Source organism: Ovis aries, chromosome X (assembly GCF_016772045.2).
Source record: "Ovis aries strain OAR_USU_Benz2616 breed Rambouillet chromosome X, ARS-UI_Ramb_v3.0, whole genome shotgun sequence".
In the NCBI taxonomy this organism is placed as follows: Eukaryota; Metazoa; Chordata; class Mammalia; order Artiodactyla; family Bovidae; genus Ovis; species Ovis aries.
This window is the reverse complement of record NC_056080.1, coordinates 84662204-84686114: the sequence shown is the minus strand read 5'-3', so window position 1 is coordinate 84686114 and position 23911 is coordinate 84662204. Positions and strand designations below refer to the sequence as shown.

The window sequence follows — 23911 nt, the reverse complement described above, 5'->3', positions numbered from 1 at the left end:
TCCAAAGAACACCCAGGGCTGATCTCCTTTAGAATGGACTGGTTGGATCTCCCTGCACTCCAAGGAACTCTCAAGAGTCTTCTCCAGCACCACAGTTCAAGAGCATCAATTCTTCAGTGCTCATCTTTCTTCACAGTCCAACTCTCACATCCATACATGACCACTGGAAAAACCATAGCCTTCACTAAATGGACCATATTACTCAGCCATAAAAAGGAACAAATTTGAGTCAGTTCTAATGAGGTGGATGAACCTAGAGCCTATTATACAGAGTGGAGTTAAGTCAGAAAGAGAAAGATAAATATCATATACTAACACATATATACGGAATCTAGAAAAATGGTACTGAAGAATTTATTTGCAGGGCAGCAATGGAGAAACATAGAGAATAGACTTACGGACATGGGGAGAAGGGAGGAGAGGGTGAGATGTATGGAGAGAGAACATGGAAAGTTACATTACCATATGTAAAATAGATAGCCAATGGGAATTTGCTGTATGTCTCAGGAAACCCAAACAGGGGCTCTGTGTCAACCTAGAGGGGTGGAATGGGGAAGGAGATGGGAGGGAAGTTCAAAATGCAGGAGATGTATGTATACCTATGGCTGATTCATGTTGAGGTTGGACAGAAAAGAATAAAATTCTATAAAGCAATTATCCTTCAATTAAAAACTAAATTTTAAAAAATCATCAGCAAAAGAGCTAAGTCACTCATTAACCTAGTCATAATAAAAGAGAAAAAGAAATGATACCCGAATTAGGAATGAGAAAAAACACAAAAGGAAATCAAAAGACTACAAATATTTATAAATACCTACAATGTGCCCTACCTTGCTCTAGGTCCTAGGGATACACCAGTGAGCACAACAGACAAAAAATATCCTGCCATTATGGAGATTATATTGAACTGAATTAAATGGATATTATTCTAGAACTACATAAATTTTCAAAAATTAGCCAAGAAGAAAGAAAACCTAACATACAGAATATTATATATACATATATATGTATATATACATACATATATAAGAGAAAACCTAAATAGAGCACCATGAGGAAAGAAATCAGAAAGCTATGTTTGACTACTGCTCTACAAGAACGCACCAGGCTCAATCCACAGGAGAATTACTGTAATCCTCAAAAGACAGATGATTTCTCTACTGTTCAAATTTTCTAGAGCACAGAAATGATAAAAATGTCCCATCTTTTAATGGCACTTGGAAAAGGCAGCATAGAAAAGAACACCAATGTCACTTTTGAATACTGACATAAAAATACTGTGTGCACAAATAGCACCCAAGTATGTACTCAAAAAGAACACAACCAAAGCACAGTGGGATCACGGGAACGCTTGCCAGGATGAGGTCTAGGGATAGGGTTTACTATTATTAATGGGTTAAAGGTAAACAAACAGATCTTGAGATACCAGACCAACACTGGATACAATTCAGGGTCTAAATCTGATTTTTCAAAAATCCCAAAATAGGGATTGTAAAATAGGAGTGAGGATTTATCCTTAGTAAGACAAAGCAACATATCGCAAATCAAAGTCAGAAACAAGCAAGGATATCCCTTAGCACCACTGTTATTTAACACAGTCCTGGGTGTGCTAGCCCGGAGAATCAGGTGAGAGATTACTAAGGGGAAAATTACTGGAGAGGAGGGCCAGTCAGTGCTGTCTGCAGATGATATGATCATATACCTGGAAATGCCAAGAGAATCAAGTGAAAAACTAGAAGAAGTTTTTTAGTAAGTTTTGTTTAGTAAGGTGATTAGCAATAAAAATTTATATATATATATATATATATATATATATATATAATCAGTAGCTTTCTTAAATGCCAACAATCAATACTTAAAATCTTAACTGGGGAAAAATCACATTTACAACAAGAATATAAAGTACTTGGGAATAAGTCTAACAAGAAATGTGAGATAGAACATGAAGAAAGATATACGATGCAAAAGAACACAGAACTCAGGGAAGAAACCAGTGTTTGGGTGGGAAAATGTAATGCTTTTTTAAAGTCAGCTCTCCTAAAAATAAACCTAGTCAATGCAATTTCAATTAAAATCCCAACAGACTTTTTTAACTTGAAATTTTGACCCACAGTATGCATAGGGAAACAGGAAATTTTAGAAAGAATAGTTTAATAAAGGCTTGTCCCATGAGATTCTAAAATGTCTGCATTTTGTTTAATCAAAACATCTAAAGGTCGTTCTAACAATCTAAATGCATTTTTAACTTCAGTACATGAATAACCCAGCTGCACCACTTACTGTGTTTACAGACAACAATGACCCCAATGTCAATTCAAAGGCCTCAGGGGCCCACTATTTGAATATCTCTAGTCCAGACACTTCCTGCCACCAGTTCCTACTTTCACTGCCTGCTCTCTAGTAAACTAAACTATTAATCAATTCCATCACTTTCTGTGTTTCAGTCATCACCCTCTTTCATAGAGCTATTTCAAATCCTGAAAGATGACGTTGTGAAACTGCTGCACTCATATGCCAGCAAATTTGGAAAACTCAGCAGTGGCCACAGGACTGGAAAAGGTCAGATTTTATTTCAATCCCAAAGAAAGGGAATGCCAAAGAATGCTCAAACTACTGCACAATTGCACTCATCTCACACACTACTAAAGTAATGCTCAAAATTCTCCAAGCCACGTGAACTGTGAACTTCCTGATGTTCAAGCTGGTTTTAGAAAAGGCAGAAGAACCAGAGATCAAATTGCCAACATCCGCTGGATCATGGAAAAGCAAGACAGTTCCAGAAAAACATCTATTTCTGCTTTACTGACTATGCCAAAGCCTTTGACTGTGTGGATCACAATAAACTGTGGAAAATTCTGAAAGAGATGAGAATACCAGACCACCTGGTCTGCCTCTTGAGAAACCTATATGCAGCTCAGGAAGCAACAGTTAGAATGGACATGGAACAACAACCTGATTCCAAATAGGAAAAGGAATAGGTCAAGGCTGTATATTGTCACCCCGCTTATTTAACTTCTAGGCCGAGTACATCATGAGAAACGCTGGGCTGGGAGAAGCATAAGCTGGAATCAAGATTGCCAGGAGAAATATCAATAACCTCAGATATGCAGATGACACCACCCTTATGGCAGAAAGTGAAGAAGAACTAAAAAGCCTCTTGATGAAAGTAAAAGAGGAGAGTGAAAAAGTTGGCTTAAAGCTCAACATTCAGAAAACGAAGATCATGGCATCCGGTCCCATCACTTCATGGGAAATAGATGGGGAGACGGTGGAAACACTGTCAGACTTTTTTTTTTGGGGGGGGGGCTCCAAAATCACTGCAGATGGTGACTGCAGCCATGAAATTAAAAGATGCTTACTCCTTGGAAGAAAAGTTATGACCCACCTAGATAGCATATTCAAAAGCAGAGACATTATTTGCCGACTAAGGTCCATCTAGTCAAGGCTATGGTTTTTCCTGTGGTCATGTATGGATGTGAGAGTTGGACTGTGAAGAAGGCTGAGTGCCAAAGAATTGATGCTTTTAAACTGTGGTGTTGGAGAAGACTCTTGAGAGACCCTTGGACTGCAAGGAGATCCAACCAGTCCATTCTGAAGGAGATCAGCCTTGCGTGTTCTTTGGAAGGAATGATTCTAAAGCTGAAACTCCAGTACTTTGGCCACCTCATGCAAAGAGTTGGCTCATTGGAAAAGACTTTGATGCTGGGAGGGATTGGGGGCAGGAGAAGAAGGGGACGACAGAGGATGAGATGGCTGAATGGCATCACTGACTCGATGAACTCGAGTCTGAGTGAACTCCAGGAGCTGGTGATGGACAGGGAGGCCTGGCGTGCTGCGATTCATGGGGTCACAAAGAGTCGGAAATGACTGAGCGACTGAACTGAACCGACTGAAGAACATGCTTATGTTTTCCTTCAGATCTCCACTCCCTGTCTTTGCTCTTCATCTCCCTTTATTTTCTCAATCAAGCTGGAGTGTAGCTTCTGTCATTTGCCCCATTGGTCTACTCTAAGGTTTCACTAAGGCCATCAGGGCAAATGCATTTTTAAAGTAGATACTGAAATAGCAGGCCCCAAATCATTGATACTGGTGACCTCACTGGGGTGTGGAATCGAAAGGGAGTGATTCTCTCTCGTCGCTGTAAGGCTATTTAGGCAGATGCATGCAGGAAGCTTCTTAGTTTATATATCAGTTCAGTTCAGTTGCTCAGTCGTGTCCGACTCTTTGAGACTCCATGAATCGCAGCACGCCAGGCTTCCCTGTCCAGCACCAACTCCCGGAGTTCACTCAGACTCACGTCCATCGAGTCGGTGATGCCATCCAGCCATTTCATCCTTGGTTGTCCCCTTCTCCTCCTGCCCCCAATCCCTCAGAGAATCAGAGTCTTTTCCAATGAGTCAACTCTTTGCATGAGGTGGCCAAAGTACTGGAGTTTCAGCTTTAGCATCATTCCTTCCAAAGAACACCCAGGACTGATCTCCTTCAGATTGGACTGGTTGGACCTCCTTGCAGTCCAAGGGACTCTCAGGAGTCTTCTCCAACACCACAGCTCAAAAGCATCAATTCTTCGGTGCTCAGTTTTCTTCATAGTCCAACTCTCACATCCATACATGACTACTGGAAAAAACATAGCCTTGACTAGATGGACCTTAGTCGGCAAATAATGTCTCTGCTTTTGAATATGCTATCTAGGTGGGTCATAACTTTTCTTCCAAGGAGTAAGCATCTTTTAATTTCATGGCTGCAGTCACCATCTGCAGTGATTTTGGAGCTCCCCCCCCCAAAAAAAAAAGTCTGACAGTGTTTCCACCGTCTCCCCATCTATTTCCCATGAAGTGATGGGACCGGATGCCATGATCTTCGTTTTCTGAATGTTGAGCTTTAAGCCAACTTTCTCACTCTCCTCTTTTACTTTCATCAAGAGGCTTTTAGTTCTTCTTCACTTTCTGCCATAAGGGTGGTGTCATCTGCATATCTGAGGTTATTGATATTTCTTTCTCCTGGCAATCTTGATTCTAGCTTGTGCTTCTCCCAGCCCAGTGTTTCTCGTGATGTACTCTGCATAGAAGTTAAATAAGCAGGGTGACAATATACAACCTTGACGTACTCCTTTTCCTATTTGGAATCAGGTTGTTGTTCCATGTCCGTTCTAACTGTTGCTTCCTGAGCTGCATACAGGTTTCTCAAGAGGCAGACCAGGTGGTCTGGTATTCTCATCTCTTTCAGAATTTTCCACAGTTTATTGTTATCCACACAGTCAAAGGCTTTGGCATCATCAATAAAGCAGAAATAGATGTTTTTCTGGAACTGTCTTGCTTTTCCATGATCCAGTGGATGTTGGCAATTTGATCTCTGGTTCCTCTGCCTCTTCTAAAACCAGCTTGAACATCAAGGAGTTCACGGTTCACGTATTGCTGAAGCCTGGCTTGGAGAATTTTGAGCATTACTTTAGTAGTGTGTGAGATGAGTGCAATTGTGCAGTAGTTTGAGCATTCTTTGGCATTGCCTTTCTTTGGGATTGGAATGAAAACTGACCTTTTCCAGTCCTGTGGCCACTGCTGAGTTTTCCAAATTTGCTGGCATATTGAGTGCAGCACTTTCACAGCAGCATCTTTCAGGATTTGAAATAGTTCAACTGGAATTCCATCACCTCCACTAGCTTTGTTCATAGTGATGCTTTCTAAGGCCCACTTCACTTCCCATTCCAGGATGTCTGACTCTAGGTGAGTGATCACACCGTCGTGATTATCTTGGTCATTAAGCTCTTTTTTGTACAGTTCTGTGTATTCTTGCCACCTCTTCTTAATATTTTCTGCTTCTATTAGGTCCATTCCATTTCTGTCCTTTTTTGAGCCCATCTTTGCATGAAATGTTCCCTTGGTATCCCTAATTTTCTTGAAGAGATCTCTAGTCTTTCCCATTCTATTGTTTTCCTCTATTTCTTTGCATTGATCGCTGAAGAAGGCTTTCTTATCTCTTCTTGCTATTCGTTGGAACTCTGCATTCAGATGCTTATATCTTTCCTTTTCTCCTTTGCTTTTCACTTCTCTTCTTTTCACAGCTATTTGTAAGGCCTCCTCAGACAGCCATTTTGCTTGTTTGCATTTCTTTTCCATGGGGATGATCTTGATCCCTGTCTCCTGTATAATGTCACCAATCTCCATCCATAGTTCATCAGGCATTCTATCTATCAGACCTAGTCCCTTAAATCTATTTCTCACTTCCACTGTATAATCATAAGGGATTTGATTTAGGTCATACTTGAATGGTCTAGTGGTTTTCCCCATTTTCTTTAAGTCTGAATTTGGCAATAAGGAGTTCATGATCTGAGCCACAGTCAGCTCCCAGTCTTGTTTTTGCTGACTGTATAGAGCTTCTCCATCTTTGGCTGTAAAGAATATAACCAATCTGATTTTGGTGTTGACCATCTGGTGATATCCATGTGTAGAGTCTTCTCTTGTGTTGTTGGAAGAGGGTGTTTGCTATGACCAGTGCATTCTCTTGGCAAAACTCTGTTCGCCTTTGCCTTGCTTCATTCCGTATTCCAAGGCCAAATTTGCCTGTTACCCCAGGTGTTTCTTGACTTCCTACTTTTGCATTCCAGTCCCCTATAAAGAAAAGGACATCTTTTTTGGGTGTTAGTTCTAAAAGGTCTTGTAGGTCTTCATAGAACCATTCAACTTCAGCTTCTTCAGCGTTACTGGTTGGGGCATAGACTTGGATTACTGTGATATTGAATGGTTTGCCTTCAAAACGAACAGAGATCATTCTGCCATTTTTGAGACTGCATCCAAGTATTGCATTTCGAACTCTTTTGTTGACTATGAGGTCTACTCCATTTCTTCTACTACTGATAGTAGCTTTCTTAAATGCCAACAATCATTACTTAAAATTTTAACTGGGGAAATCACATTTACAACAAGAATATAAAGTACTTGGGAATAAGTCTAACAGGAACAACATACCATAAAGTACCTGGGAATCTATCAATCTAACAAGCCATATGAAGTGCCCATTTTGGACCAGATCATGGCTATGGTTAGCTCAAGACCTCCTGGTTCCCACTTTAGTACTCTCTGCATTGGACAGACTTTCACTCAAGAATATGACCCAATGAACACAGGAAACCAGTCAATCCTAAAGTAAATCAACCCTGAATATTCCTTGGAAGGACTGGTGCTGAACCTGAAGCTCCAGTACTTTGGCCACCTGATGTGAAGAGTTGACTCATTGGAAGAGACCCTGATGCTGGGAAAGATTGAGGGTAGGAGGAGAAGGGGGTGACATTCAACTTCATTAGTCATCAGGGAAATACAAAACCACAATGAGATACTACTGCACAGTCATTAGGATGTTTTTCTCAAAACAACAGAAAATAAGCACTGGTGAGAATGGGGAGAAACTGGAACCCTCACACACTGTTGGTGAGAATATAAACTCACCTGACAGTTCCTTAAGAGGTATAACACAGCATTATCGTATGACCTAGCAATTCTACCCAAGATAACTGAAAGCATTGTTTTTGTTCAGTTGGTAAGTTGTGTCCGATTCTTTGTGACTCCACAAACAGCAGCATGCCAAGCTTCCCTGTCTTGCACCATCTCCTGGGGCTTGATCAAACTCATGTCCATTGAGTCGATGATGCCATCCAACCATCTCATCCTCTGTCATCCCCTTCTCCTCCTACCCTCAATCTTTCCCAGCATCAGGGTCTCTTCCAATGAGTCAACTCTTCACATCAGGTGGCCAAAGTACTGGAGTTTCAGCTTCAGCACCAGTCCTTCCAAGGAATATTCAGGGTTGATTTCCTTTAGGATTGACTGGTTTGATCTCCTTGCTGTCCAAAGGACTCTCAAGAGTCTTCTTGAAAACATATGTCCACACAAAAATCTGTACATAAATATTTACCGCAGTATTCACAGTAGCCAAAGAGTAGAAATAACTCAAGTGTCCATCATCTGATGAATGGATAAAGTGTTGTACCAATACAATGGAAAACTACTGACCTATAAAAAGGCATGAGATACTGATGCATGTTCACCTGGCTAGAGGAAACTCCATCTCTATTCTACATGATGAACTGCACTGCCTTGCATATCCCACTCTCTGGCTTGGGCCCTTTCCTGGCAATCCTGCCCAGACCTCCTGCCACAACAGACCTACAGAGCCTGCTAGGCAGCCCTGTGCCAGCCCCTCCTGCTCTCCGTGGGGCCTTCGACTGACTCCTCTTCCTTTCCCAACTGGCACCGTCCCAGCGCAGTCATGGCAGACATCCAAGCCAGCATCAGCCATCCCTGTCACAACTTCTGCTCTCACCCTGCCAATCTGCAACTTCAAGAGGAGAACCCACCACATTAGGAGCTTCTGAAAGCGAGGCCAGTGCTAGAGTCTTCCACATTGATTCAGCACACAGCAGGGTGCCTGGAGGCACTGAATCAACACACCTCGTGGAGGAGCCTGGCTGCATTCTGGGGTGGCATCTTGGCGCAGTAGCAGGTCTCACATCCCTGTGCTAACTGGGATTGGCTCAGCTGCCAGGTCAGGGTTTGTGACTCAAGCCAGGCCCCTAGAGTACTTCGGCAATCACATTCCTTAATCAGCTCCCTTTGTCACCTGGCATGACTCCTTTTAACCCGAAACTGTCTGGCTGGTTCCTCACAGCCCAGCACAAGACTGTCTCCTCCTCCACAGGTCCCTCAGCCACCTCATGTGTGTACGTGATAAGAACAGGAACAACAGCTGACATGAATGGAGCACTGACTAAGATTCATACCGTCTCTCTACCAGCCTCTCAGCCATCCTGTCATTATCCTCAGTCAAATATGATGCACAAATGTTTACTGAAATGTAATTTATAAAAGCAAAGACCCAGAGTCCACCTTAATATCCATCAGAAGTCACGTACTGAAAACTATTTTAATTGCATAAGAAAATACAATATAAGGTTACACACATAAACAAGATAAAGATACATCAATCTGTGTTTCTAGTAAGAGCAGGATAGATTATTTGGAGCTCCCTTCCAATTAAGAACAAATGACACCACCCTTACGGCAGAAAGTGAAGAAGAACTAAAGAGCCTCTTGATGAAAGTGAAAGAGGAGAGTGGAAAAGTTGGCTTGAAGCTCAGCATTCAGAAAACGAAGATCATGGTATCCAGTCCCATCATTTCATGACAAATAGATGGGGAAACAGTGGCTGACTTTATTTTTCTGGGCTCCAAAATCACTGCAGATGGTGATTGCAGCCGTGAAATTAAAAGACCCTTACTCCTTGGAAGGAAAGTTATGACCAACCTAGACAGCATATTAAAAGGCAGAAGCATTACTTTGCCAACAAAGGTCTGTCTAGTCAAGGCTATAGTTTTTCCAGTAGTCATGTATGGATGTGAGAGTTGGACTACCAAGAAAGCTGAGCACCAACGAATTGATGCTTTTGAACTGTGGTGTTGGAGAAGACCCTTGAGAGTCCCTTGGACTGCAAGGAGATCCAACCAGTCCATCCTAAAGGAGATCAGTCCTGGGTGTTCACTGGAGGGACTGATGTTGAAGCTGAAACTCCAATACTTTGGCCACCTGATGCAGAGAGCTGAATCATTTGAAAAGCCCCTGTTGCTGGGAAAGATTGAGGGCAGGAGAAGAAGGGAACGACGGAGGATGAGATGGTTGGATGGCATCACCAACTCAATGGACATGGGTTTGGGTGGACTCTGAGAGTTGGTGATGGATAGGGAGGGCTGGCGTGCTATAGTTCATGGGGTTGCAAAGAGTTGGACACGACTGAGAGACTGAACTGAACTGAAAATGGGCGATTTTAAAACACATACCCTTAATGGCCCTGAAGAACTCACAAAATGGTAAAACAATAACAAGCATGGATGGCAAAACCTAAGAGACAGCAGGAAATCCAGAGATGTAGGAACCCGTGCTGGACAAATTTTGTCTTTGATTTTGGCAACCTTCCAAGACAGGAAAGGGGACTGTAGTTTAGGACCATGGCTACCTAAATTGAGGAAACTATTTAATAGAAAATTCTTTTCACATCAAACTGGGACACCAGAGGACCACATCCTTGGGGTTAAGAGTGACTCTCAAACAAACTTGCCCCCTCCCAATTCAACCTCCACAGGACTGCAAGAAAGCTGCCTTGGTGCTATGGAAACAAAGAGAAATAATTAGACATTTGTTTTAGGTGGTCCCAGGCTAATAAATATCCTAAGGCAGCTGACAAAGTCAAATAGAAATCTCTGGAAGAAGGTACATTTATCCTAGACTTAGGCTTCAAAGAATCCCCACATAAATATTTCAAGGGCAATAGTAATACACAGCCAAAAATAACCAAGCACATGAGGAAATAAATCTTCCCTGGTGGGTCAGTGGTAAAGAATCTGCCTGCAATGCAGGAGACTGGAGTTCAATGCCTGGGTTGAGAAGATCCCCTGGAGAAGGGAATGGAATCCCAATCCAGTATTCTTGCCTGAAGAATTTCATAGACAGAGGAGCCTGGAGGGCTACAGTCCATGGGGTCACCAAGAGTCAGACACAACTTAGCAACTAATCAGCAACAGAGTGAGAACCATAGAAAAAGAATATATAAACAAGCCAAGACTTGACTAGATTATTGGTAAAAAAGTCAAATTGGACAATAAACATATGAAAAGATGCCCAACTTTATTAGTAACCAGAATGATGCAAATGAAACCATAAAAATATAAAATCACACCCATTAGTAACTAAAATCATACTGAAGTCTGACAGTACCAAGTGTTGGTGAGGGGTGTGACTCAACATAAACATATCTATGCTGTTGATAGGAATATAAAATGGTACAACCATTTTATAGAAGATCCCTTGGAGAAGGGAAAGGCTATACACTCCAGTAATCTGGCCTGGAGAATTCTATGGACTGTATTAGTCCAGGGGGTCACAAAGAGTCAGATACAACTGAGTGACTTTCACTTCTACCTCATTCTGGAAGATGGTATGGCATCACTTGATAAGACTGAAGGTACAAACATTGACTACTTTACCCAGAAATGCCACTCCTCAGTAGAACCCAAGGACAGCAATGCTCTCTCACTCAAAAATCGAGAATCTCAAAAAGCTTTTGTTTATGTGATTTATATCCATTGATACTTATCCTTTAGAAATTAAATCTGAGAAAAATCTAAACCACAAGAAGACACAAGCACATGTTCCATTAGCCACCAGAGTAACGTTATTACATGTCATATCAACTTCGGAAAACACTGTACACACACTAGAAAACAATGCAAAATGCATTTAACATCTTAGTGTTATTATGAAAATAGCTAGATCTTGTGGACTCCTGAAAAGGCCTTGGGGGTCCTCCAAGCGTCCCCAGACCACAGTTTAAGAACCAGTACCCTAGACGCATATATACAATGGAATACTAATCAGCCATAAGAACGAATGAAATGTCATTTGCAGCAACATGGGTGAACCTACAGTTTATCATACTATGTGAAGTCAGAACGAGAAAGAGAAATACTATATGATATCAGTTATATGTGGAATCTGAAATATGGGACAAATGAACCTATCTATGATATAAAAACAGACTCACAGAGAACAGACTTGTGGTTGCCAAGGAAGGGATGCAGGAGGGATGCAGTGGGGGTTTGGAATTGGCAGAAGCAAACTGGTATATATAGAATGGGTAAACAATAAGGTCCTACTGTATTGCATAGGGAGCTATATTCAAAATCCTATGATAAACCATAGTGAAAAAAATATATATATATATACACACATATGTATAACTGAGTCACTTTGCTCTACAGAAGAAATTAACACAATGTTCTAAATCAACTATACTTCAATAAATTAAAAAAGAACCAGTACCCCAGAGGAACTTGTAGATATCTGCATAAGAATAGTTATGCCAGAACTGTTTGAAACGTTCAAAACCTGGAAACAACCCAAAAGGCCATCAATAAGATAATGAATTTTTTACTTGTGGTATATTCAAACAGTGGAAGAACGCATAGCAATGAAAATTAATGAGCCACAAATACACACAACAGATCATTAGTAATGCTGAGGGAAAAGAGGCAAAAGTCAAAAGCCTATATAGAGTGTAATTCCATTTCTACAAGGCTAGAGGACAGGCCAAACTAGACTGTATTATTCGGGGCCACATGATACATGGTAGAAGAATAAAGCAAAAAAAAAAAAAGACTACAGAAAAGGCAGGCTAGTGTCAGCTCTGAGGGGAGGATGGGGCTGTGACCAGTAGGGCACACAGAGGTCCACTGGGTACTGTCAACATTCTATTTCTTGGCCTGATTGGTGATGACACAGATCTTCACTTTATACTTGTTTGTTAAAGGCCTTGCACACTTTTCTATATGCCATATTTCACAATAAGGGGAAAAGCTACACACAGTTCAATACTAATAATGTGGAATACATATTTCTACAGAGAAAAAAATGCTTTTGAAATACTGTATTCTAGGGAATTCCCTGGCAGCCAAGTGGTTAGGACTCAGCATTGTCACTGCCAGGGCCCCGATTTAGTCCCTGACTGGGGAACTAAGATTCTGTGAGCCACACAGCGCAGCCAAAAAAAGAAAGACTGTATTCCAATATGTTAAGAGTGGTTAACCTTGGGTTTTCCACATTTTCCAAGTTTACTACAAAAAGCACATATTACTTTTGTAACCATGTAAACACCTAGTATTGTCAGACTTCATTATAATTTTCAGCTTACAGGAGGGTATGCAATTTTATCTTATTACAGTTTAATTTGCAACTCACCAATTACTAATGAGGTTGAATATCTTTTCATGTTTGTTGTCCAATTTGATTTCTTCTTCTATGAATTGCCTGGTCAAGTCTTTGGCTCATTTTTCTGCTTATTCTTTTTCAACAGTTCTCAGAAAATTGTAAAACATATTTAAAAAGACAAGGTCATCAGCTAAAATTGAAAACTAATAAGGATGAACACAAAATAGACGAGCCACCTGTGGGAATCTATGCAGAAAATAGCTACCTAAGGAAATTGGTGATGTGCCTGATCAAACTGGGATGAGCTCAAAGCTCACCAAGGAGCTGACCGTGCTTTCCTAGAGTCAGCTTGAGCTGCTACCACTCCATAAAGGTTAGCTGTGATCTGCTTTTCTCTAACGTGTATCCTGGGGCAATGTGACAATGACAGAACTTCAGTGACTCATGAGAAATACTGAAAATGAAGAGTGCAGTCACAAAGAATCTCTACAGCAGCCGGTCTCAGCCTTGGTGGCTCTGTCCCCAGGAGGCACTGGGAAATGTCTGGATTCATTTGGGGTTGGCAGACTTGTGGGGGGGACTCCTGGCATCTAGTGGGGAGAAGCCAAGAATGCTAAGTATCTTATGATGCACAGGAGAGGCCACTGCCAATGACTTCTCCAATCCTAAATGTCAACAGTGCCATGGTTGAGAAACCCTGATCAATAGCTGCTACAGTTTTTCCAGTAGTTATGTATGAATGTAAGAGTTGGACCATAAAGAAAGCTGAGTGCCAACAAATTGATGCTTTTGAACTGTGGTGTTGGAGAAGACTCTTGAGAGTCTCTTGGAAAGCAAGGAGATCAAATCAGTCCACCCTAAAGGAAATCAGTCCTGAATATTCATTGAAAGGACTGATGCTGAAGTTGAAGCTCCAATACTTTTGCCATCTGATGCGAAGAACTGACTCAGTGGAAAAAAGACTCTGATGCTGTGAAAGATTGAAGGCAGGAGGAGAAGGAAATAACAGGGGATAAGATGGTTGGATGGCATCACCGACTCAATGGACATGAGTTTGAGCAAGCTCTGGGAGTTAGTGATGGACAGGGAAGCCTGGTGTGCTGCAGTCCATGGGGTCACAAAGAGTCTGACACGACTGAGCAACTGGACTGAACTGGGGGTAAAAAGTGCTCAACCTTCCATGACCCTTCTCCACGTGGAAACAGCGATTGGCGGAGAAAGGCAAATCCCCACGCTGTTCCCCCTTGACAGCAGTGCTCCAAAAGCCCTTGAGACCCACCATGCAACTACCTGGGGGAGGAACTTCTAGCCAGAGGGGAGGACAAACATGAAGATGCCAGAGCAATGGAGTGCTTAGCATATTGGAGGACCAGCAAGCCAGCCCCAGGCAGGGGTGGGAGCCAAGGTCAGAGAATGGGTAGTGCCCATTCTGTTGGGACTTGTAGGTCACAGTAGGGATTTAGATTTATTGTCATTACAACTGGAAGCTGTTGGAGGGTTCTGCTGCTGCGTGGAGGCTGGAGTGTAGGGGGCAGAAGTGGACTCAGAGACACTTGTGGGAAAGTCACTGCCAGTCACAGCCAGGGCTCCAATGAGAGGGTACGGTGGCCCAGCCAAGGGAGGTAGCCAGAGAGGAAGTCAAGAGAGGAGGAAGTCTGGATGAGTTAAGGGTGGTCACAGGTGAGTCTTCTGACAGTTCAGATGCGGGCTATAAGGAAAATAGCCATGGAAGAGTGGCCAAAGCCCCTAGCAGGACGGATTGCCAGTTACACAGGTGGGAGGAGCAGGTCTGTAGGTAGCCAGCAGCAGCTTAGGCTCTCACCGGGTCTTCTGCGATGCCAATGAGCAGGGATCATGTTAAAATAAGTTAACATGGCTGTGCAGGGCACAGGTCGTTTGGTTGCTGGATTGTGAGGAAGTCTGGAAATCCTGAGGAAATGGTGAGGACTTGGTGGGAGAGAAGAGCTGAAATGGAAGGATTTCAATAACTTTTAACACCAGCAAGGCATCAGACGACCATGTGGGGAGGGTGAATGCAGGAGCCTGAAGGTCAAGAGAGATCAGGACTGGGGATAGAAACTGAAGAGTCAAAAGCATGCAGATGGGATTTCAGTTCAAGCCATGAGGCTGCTGAAAGCACCTGAGAAGCAAGCACAGGTAAAGCAGGTGGACTATGTCCAAGACATGCCCAGGAGCCCTGAGGCAGAGAGGAGAAGAAGAATGAGATGGCAAGGAATGACCACTGTGGCTTACAGAAGTCAAGAGGAGAAAGTGCTTCCAGGGGAGGGTGTGATCAGAGGTGTCAGATGACCCTGCGCTTTAGCCACACTAAAGTTTTCATTGACCTTGGCCAGGAGCAGCTGTGGGAGAGGGCTGTGAGGTCAAGTGTGAGAAAGAAATTAATGGGACTCCCAAACTACTACAAGTCCACATGGTATGGTGTATTTTACCAACAAAAGATTGAAACAGTTTTTGTTCCTTTCTTTTTAGGTATTACTACTTTGGATTTTTGCTCCCCTCCACCCGACCTTTGTTTTTTAGCTAGATTATAGAAGAAGGAGACGACAGAGGATGAGATGGCTGAATGGCATCACTGACTTGATGGACATGAATCTGAGTGAACTCCGGGAGTTGGTGATGGACAGGGAGGCCTGGCGTGCTGCGATTCATGGGGTCACAAAGAGTCAGGCACGACTGAGCGACTGAACTGAACTGATAGAAGCAAATGAATGAATGGTGAGAAAGAAAAGATAGCCTAGAACTCTGCAAGAGGCCAAGGGGATATGAAGAACAACAAAATTAGAATTGCTCCTGGGACAGTTCTTCCTCTCAGCTCATTGGGACTCAACCCAGCTCACTCATTCAGCGGGCACTTTGGCTCTGGTCAATAAAAACTTTTGTAAATGGAAACCCTGAATGCTCATTAGAACTCAGGCTAGCAAGCAAGAAAAGTGGCCCTTGGGCAGGTGGCCTCTTTCCCATTCTCCTCCCCTCCCGGGAGCCTAACTTTGCTAATTATCTTGATAACACATCCTGTTTGCAGTAGCAGTTTATTGGCTACTCCAACAATTCTGTGAGGCCAAAAAAGCAGAGAGGTCAGCAGCCTCTTGGTGCAGATAAGGCAACTGCCGCCAGCAAATGGTGGGGCCACACTGGAATGCAGGCCCTGTGTTCATTCCGTCATCCCAGGCTAGTTGAAGCAGCAATAAATGTGAAAAGGAGGTCAGAACAAGCTGCCTGTGGCCTTGGCGCTGTTTGGGGGGTCATGAATTCTGCACTGCAACAATGTTTCCTGCTGAGGGTACCACCTCTCATTTGGAAAATAATCCCACACAGAACCACCTTGCAATGCCAGCCAGATGCTGTCTGGCTGCTCCTTTAAACAGATGTTCACTGGGCGGGGCACTCTGTGGGCTTCCACAACAGTTTTCAAAGTGTTTTTGTTTCAAAGTTACAGAACCCTCGGACATCGGCTGAGCAGACCCAGGTAGGAAATGAACAAAAACAGAGCTGAAAACCACCTGAAGGTGCAGTGGCCGTCCAGGCCCACCCAGTCCTGCTGTGGTCCTCTCCCCCAACCTGCCTGGGGACAGAGGGGAGCCTGCAGCACAGCCCACCTCCTCAGCAAAGGGGCAGGCACCACCCAGACAAAGAAGGCCTGGCTGCTGGCCACAGACTGCACCTGCTTTCAGTGCAGCTGTTAGGACAGGAGGGGGAGCAAGGCCTTCAGGGGACACATCCTGGGACCCTGGATACAGGTGGCCCCCCACACAGGGCACAGTCGGAAATCTTCTTGTGAAGCAGTTTAAAATCAAAGCCAGGCAAAAGACCACGGACCGCTTTTCAGAGCCCTCATACTGCTGCTGCTGCTGCTAAGTCGCTTCAGTCGTGTCTGACTCTGCGCGACCTCTAGATGTTTCAAAGTGTTCACTGCTGCACCAGGAACGTCGTGTTCAGGCCCTCAGTCATGTCCGACTCTTTGCGACCCCATGAGCTATAGCCTGCCAGGCTCCTCTTGCCCATGGGATTTCCCAAGCAAGGAGACTGGAGTGGGTTGCCACTTCCTTCTTCCTGACTCTGGGGATCAAACCCGTGCCTCCTCCATTGGCAGGCGGGTTCTTTAACACTGAGACACCTGGAAAGCCCTAACCACAATCCAATTTTCTGCACATTTATTTTAAAATCCTGAACTCTGAGTAGATTGGGGATTGATTTAAAATGGCAAAATAGGGCCTTGCCTGATGGTCCATTTTATGCCCAGAGTCCGATCCCCAAAACTGAGAGAATAAGACGTCCATAGCAATGCAAAAGCATAAAGGGGTTTTATTTCTAGCTCGAGCTAGGGCTCCCGCCACATCCAATACAGTGGCGTGGAGCAAGGAGCCCCAAGCCCAGATTTACAGCAGTATTTATAGGTTTTAGAACAGAGAGTTGGCAAGGGCTGATTGGCTGCAGGAGTTTCCTAGTATTTACTAATTGGCTAATCTTTATTGGCTGCAGGGGTTTCCTGGTATTTACTAATTGGCTATTGGCTGCAGGGGGATGTCTTTTACGTCCTGATAAACTCAAACCAGGTTACGGGGAGTATGCTGATTAGACAAGTCCTGGCATCCGCGGGGATGACCTCACTGGGCAATGACTCAGCCTTTCCCGTGAGTCCTACCTTAGTCCCTGAAGCCTATCATGGCGTTTGTTAGGTCCCAACAGTCCAGTGGCTAAGACAACAGAGGCGGCTTGGGTTCCGCCCCTCCTTGGTCAGGGAACAACATCCCACATGCCTCAACAAAGACCTGGTGCAGCCAAATAAGTTAATTAAATGGCAGATGAAAACAATACAAAGGAAAATCACAAGCTATGTTTTTTCAAAGAATGAAGAGGACTATAAGATCTACCCTTAGCTTCTCCTAGCTTCCTCTTGCTGCTGTAACAAATGATGCCAAATGTAATGCCCTAAAATAACACATGCTTTTTTCTTACAGTTTGGGAGGTCAAAAGTCTGTAGTCTCACTGGGCTACATTAAGGTGTCACCAGGGCTTCATTCCTTCTGGAAGCTCTAAGGGAGAGTTTGTGTGTGTGTTCCTTGGCTCCTTCCATCTTCAGAGCTGACCCCAGCCAGCTGAACCTTTCTCTCAGGACATCACATTGACCGTGACTTCTCCATATTTAAAGGAATCTTGCCCTTTCATTGGCCAGCATAACCCAGGAGAATCTTATTTGAAGCTCAGCTGATCAGCAACCTAATTTCATCTGCTACCTTAATTCCCCTTTACTATTGAGGGAGGAGACAGGCCCTGGGTTAACCTGCTGCAACCAGTTTCATGCTGATCCTTTGACATAAACTACCAATAGGGATTAAGCACCCTGACTGGATAAAAGACAAAGCAGCCTACGGCAGCCGCCTCATTTTCGTGGTCGACAGTTACCAGCTTGACACACACACAGAAAGGGTCCCAAGTCATCCTCTAGTAACCTTGGACACACTGTAATATTATAAGATCAACATTGTGGCTTCCTCTCCTCCCAGAGGGTTTTGCTCTGGTGCTCACTGGAAAAGATCCAAAATTGTGCTTGGTGGAAGCCCAAATAATGAACTGCAGATGACACGATCATAGGGGACACAAAAGGAGGGTCACCCAAGACATAGCTACCCTACTCCACAAGTTGGCCCGTGTGCTCTCTCACGTGTCCTGTGTTTCTAACAAATTCTGTAGCTGCTTTGCAATCTTGGTCTGTCTGTTGAATTCTCTCTTCAAAGAAGACAAGGACCGATGTCTCCTTGCCTGCCAAAATCACTATGTAAACTCAAGCAGTCAGAAGTTCCAGAGACATCTTTGGGAGCCATTAGAATTCTGCCTCCTATAGCTTCCTGGGCGTGCTCGGCATGCTAAAGTCTCTTCAGTCATGTCTGACTCTGTGTGACCCCATGGACTGCAGCCCACCAGGCTCCTCTGTCCATGGCATTTCCCAGGCAAGAATACTGGAGTGGGTTCCCATTTCCTTCTCTGGGGGATCTTTCCAACTTAGGGACTGAACCCACGTCCTTTATGTCTCCTGCAATGGCAGGCCGGTTCTTTACCACCAGTGCCACCTGGGAAGCCCCTATAGCTTCCGAGCTGCCAACATTTGGAATCCTGACATGCATAAAAGGTTTTCTCACCCATTTCTACTACCTGTTTAGGATGGCTTTCGGCTGTTACATGCAAACCAAGCCTGGCCAGTCAGTGAATCTGTGAGGCAGCCTCAGGGAGGGCCAAGCCTGGGTTGGTGAACAGAAAGCCCCACAGCTCGCCCCCTACCTCGACACACAGAGCAGAAGAGGAATAACATCGAGTGCAAAGGGTAGGAGCAGGCACATAACAAGGAAAGCACCAACACCAGGTTGGGGAAGAACCCAGAACAGGAAAGTTAGCTCACCTGGAAAGGATCTTTCCTGAACTCACAAAACCAAAAATCAGCTGCTCCCCACACTTCCCTGCTCAGCCAAAGAGCCTTGTTACCTTCATCAGAGTCATCTCTGCTGGACACAGCTTGAGGCTCTTCCTCAGTGCCTGGTGACACCAGCTCCTGGCCAATTTCTGTGTGTGTGTTTAACAAACACACACATTTTTGTTACCTGGTATCCAAAGTGATGGAGGGGTTGAGGATGGGACCTTTGCCAGTGAGGAAGGGGTTGAAAACCAATCAAAACAGGGCAAACTAAAAGGCAAAGAGTCCCTAGAGCCTGTTAGTCCAGTGCAATGACTGGGGTGCATAAGGGCATCCCTGAGCCATGCAGGACAGGGAAGGGTCCCCCCTGCCTAGGATGCACCTTTGCAGGGACCATTCCTGCACTCAGGCAAGCAGGGTGCGGCAGTCCCAGGGCACACTGCAGATGCCCCTGCAGCCTGTCTGGCTCAAACTCAACAGCCCAAGTCAGCCCACAGGGCTTCTGCCTGAATCCCAGCACCACCAGCACTTGAGGCCAACCTGTGCACACATGCACTCCCTTGCCCAACCAACGCCAGAGTCACATGCTGCCACCTCCTTCATCTCTTCTGCTTGGACTAGAGTGAATTTGTTTCAAACAGAAATATAATCCACATATTGGTCGGCAGTGGCTCAGATGGTAAAGAATCTGCCTCCAATGCAGGAGACCCAGGTTCAATCCCTGGGTAAGGTAGATCCCCTGGAGGAAGGAATGGCAACCCACTCCAGTATTCTTGCCTGGAGAATCCCAAGGCCAGGGGAGCCTGGGGAGCTACAGTCCATAGGGTCACAAGAGTCTGACATGACTGAACAACTAAACAACACAATAATCCACATACCACTCACTCTTTTAAAGTACACAATTTAGTAGTCCTGGTACATTCACAAGGTTGTACACCTACCACCTCTATCCACTTCCAGAACATTTCCATCACCCTGAAAGGAAACCCTGTACCTATTCAGCAGTCACTTTTCATTCTCCTCAGACCCCAGCAACCACTAATCTACTTTTCGTCTCTATGGATTTGCCAGCTCTGGACATTACATCTAAATGGAATCATGCCATATGTGTGCTTTGGTGTCTGGCTTCATTTAGTATAATATTTTCAAAGTTTGCACTGTGTAAATTTTGCAATAATAGTTACTGACACAGAGCTCACTTGGAGCCAGGTGTTGTGCTAAGTGCTTCATCCCTTTGTCCTCATTTAATCATAATAACAATTCCATGAGGCAGATGGTGATATTATCCCCATTTTTTCTAGATGAGGAAACTGAGGCACCAAGAATTTAAGTGACTTGCCCTGCGTCATGGTAGTTCTGGCTGGGCAGGCTGGCTCTGCAGCCCTCTTGGCTGGGCTACTTCTTTAAAAAAACAAATAAACAAACAAACAGGTTTTTTGGTGGGGGGCGAGGTATGTAGCATGTGGGATCTTAGCTCCCCAAGCAGGGACTGAACCTATGTCCCAGACATTGGGCTCAGAGCCTTAACCACTGGACCACCAGGGAAGTCCCTGGGCTACCTTTCTTTAAGGTAGCAGGCACTTGGCTATCTGCCAACACGTTCATCATAAATTCTTCACCACGTCTCACATTTCTAGGACGTGCTCCATCCCTGGGTATATCTGCATTTACAATCCCTCCTTTGCTTATGCAGATAAACCTGAGTTCAAGTCCAAAACCTTTCTGGACCACGTGTTTTTCATCCAAGCTATGGGTTACCACTCAGTTACTTTTCAAGGCTGTATGCAAACAGCCACTGTGGGGGTAGTTAGGAAATGTAAATGAGTGAGGCACTAAGGGCCTGGCACGTGGAAGACACAGAGGGAGTGGAGCTCTTGTGCGATTGTCACCCACCTGTACCATTGAGATCCTTCTCCCAGAAAGTCAAAAGCACAGCTTCCCATTTCTGTCGGTACAGACAGGTGACATACCTGTCCTCAATTTTTCAAAACTAGTAAAATACACAGTGGACTAACAGGAATGCCTTAACCGCCTTCTCAACTCCTGGGAGCCTAAAGTCTGTCTTGACATGCCAGAGCCTGGAAGGATTTCACACATTGCTTCGAGGTTCTGAGCATTTTCTGAGTCCTGCCGGGCTCTCTAAGTCACACTTCATTACTGAGGACCAAGAAGAAAATGGCTCTTGGACAGGCACACCTGATCCACCACTTTGGGGCTTCCGGAGAGTCAGTGGGGACCTGAGACCAGCTCTGAAAGTGCTCGGATCCCCCGAGGGAACCACCAATGCAAAACCCAGATTTGTCACCTTGATCTGCACAAAAGAACCAGGAAACTGAGTCCCTACCTTGAAGCAAAAGATCGTTCTGGTTCAGCGTTAATTGAAATGTAAAAAGATCACTAGGAGGCCATCCTAAATGGGTGTGATCCTGGGTCTCCAGGGGCCTCTCATCTGGTAAGTGGGGATAGTACCTAAGAAGCCAAACTCCTGGGGCAGTTAAAGAGAGAGAGTGTGTGTGTCTGGTAAGTGGGGATAGTACCTAAGAAGCCAAACTCCTGGGGCAGTTAAAGCGTGTGTCTGTATGTGAAACTGGATGAGCAAACCAAGTCACGTTCTGGCTTTCCCAAGGGCACTTGGCCAGTAAGGCGTAGGAGGGCCACCTCCAGGTGTAAAGGCATTATGCCTAGCGCTTAAAAGCAAGAACTGGAATTAGACAGCCTGGAATCAAATTTCAGCTCTGCCACCTGAGGCAAGTTACTTCACCTGTGTGCCTCTGCTTCTTCCTCTGTAAGCTGGCTGCACCCCTTCGCAATTTCCTCCACCACTCTATAAATCACCCAGTGTAACCCATGATGGTGAAAACCTGAGACCCGATCACTTAAATTCCTCATCTTCTCAAAGTGCCTACCATGTTGAAGACTTGCAGAAGACAGCCTTGAAGGCAGTATCCGTTTTCTAACTTTTTTGGGCTTCCACTTCCAACTGTTCCATATCATTAGATGCATGTCAATCAAGTGATCAAACTTTTTTTTTTTGCCACAAATGGATCATAAGCAAAATAAAAATTGTAACTCCAAAGAAAAAAATGGAAGAAAAGTCAACAACCCTGTAACCTGCTTTGTTTTGCTTCACTGTGCTGACAACATAGTATATAGACTATGATCAGTCTGTGCTCATTTTCTCCCCCACCAAGATGTCAGCTCCACAAGGACAGAGCCTGAAGTTCGTCCACTGCTGCAGCATCCGTGTCTAGAATGGCACCTTTGTAGAATGCTGAATGGTCCTTCTTTTCTAGACTCCAGGAGGGTTGACCACATGAGAAACATTTCTGCATCTTTTGCAAAACTGCCTTGGACTGTCTACTGTTTCCCAGTGTTCCTTATAATAAAATAACCCACACTAGAATGCAGTTATAGGACACGATTTTGTTTTTGCTGAGCTCATGTGTTTTTCACTAGCTAAATCTGCCCTTGTGTCAGGAGAGCTCAGAGCACAATTCTGCGCTCAACTCCAATGTTTTCCTCAACCTCTTTTTCTGAAGAGGAAATGAGATAAGCAAGCTAAGAACATTTTGCTGGGACTCCTTGGCGACCCTATTTTTAGCCACAGACTGCATTTATTCTAAGATGCTTGTCAAACTTGAATGTGCCTGTGACCTGGGGAGGTAGTAAAAGCAGAATCTGACTCAGCAGGTCAGGGGCGGGGCCTGGGATGCGGCATCCCTCACTAGTCCCAGATGATGATGCTGCGGGTCTTGGAACTTGCTTTCTTGATCTGGTAGACTTGCTCTCTCCTTCTCCTGGAGAAAACATCACCAGTGGCTCGAAAACTGGAAGGGGTGCCAGAAGCAGCTGCGGGGGCTCGTTGGACTTCCACACCGCCGTTCCCCGTCCACCCCCATCCCCGCCAAGATCCTGACAAAGTAGGAGTGAGCCCCAGAGGCTCCTCGGGTGCTTCTGCTGCAGGTGGCCTAGAAACACCTTTGGAGAAGCCTTGCTCAAGGGAACGAGTGCTCTCTTCGTTTTCCCAACGGCAATCTCCCGGGGACAGCTGTTGTCACTGGTGGAGAAACCCTGTTCAGGATTTTAAGGGGGGACGCTATCGCTCTCTGTAGCCGGGCACCAGGAAGGGTCCGGGTCTCTTCCCACCCACCACAGGGGTCACAGCAGGGTCGGCCCTCTACTCGCAGTTCTAACCCAACGTGCCGCACGGCCCCGCCTGCCCCCCGGCGGCCTCCGCAGACGGCCCTCACGCGGGGGCCGCGCCGCTCATGCGCACCACCGGGCCCTTGGGGCACCGGCCCCCAGCCCCGCCGGCCTACAGGGCGGGGACCCCGCGTGCCCCCGGCCCGCCTTACCTCTCTGGACAAGTGTGGCCAAGGAGAAAGCGAGGCAGATGAGGCACGCCCAGCGCCAGGCCACCATGGCTGGGAGCCGGCGGACAGGGCCCAGAGGAGCACAGTGAGCGCGAGAGAGCCCGAGAGGGAAGGTCGGGGAGGAGCGGGGAAGGAGGAGGAGGAGGAGCAGAAAGGGGAGGAGCCCTCCCCTCACTGCAGGGCCCCGCCCAAAAGCGCCGCGCGCGCGCGGCGCGGCCCTGAGAGGGCGGATGGGGGCGCGCACGAGCTCTGGCGCCAGGGCGTGCCGGACCGGTGAGGTGGGGCGGGACCGCGACTGTGGCACGAGGGGCGGGGCGAGCCTGCAGCCTCGGGGGCGGGACGGCGGCGCGGGGGGCGGGGCC

General features: G+C 45.4%; 1 protein-coding gene across 2 annotated transcripts in view; it reads right to left on the bottom strand.

Annotated features, from left to right (window-relative positions):
* The window catches only part of CD99L2 (CD99 molecule like 2), a 132327-nt gene extending 108662 nt beyond the window's left edge, over positions 1–23665 (bottom strand). For both annotated transcript variants that reach the window (XM_042242020.1, XM_027963148.2), the window contains exon 1: positions 23532–23665. In XM_042242020.1, coding sequence (XP_042097954.1) covers positions 23532–23598 — 67 coding nt within the window. In that variant the 5' untranslated portion in view covers positions 23599–23665. The remainder of the gene's footprint in view (positions 1–23531) is intronic.
* Positions 23666–23911: the final 246 nt, after the last annotated feature.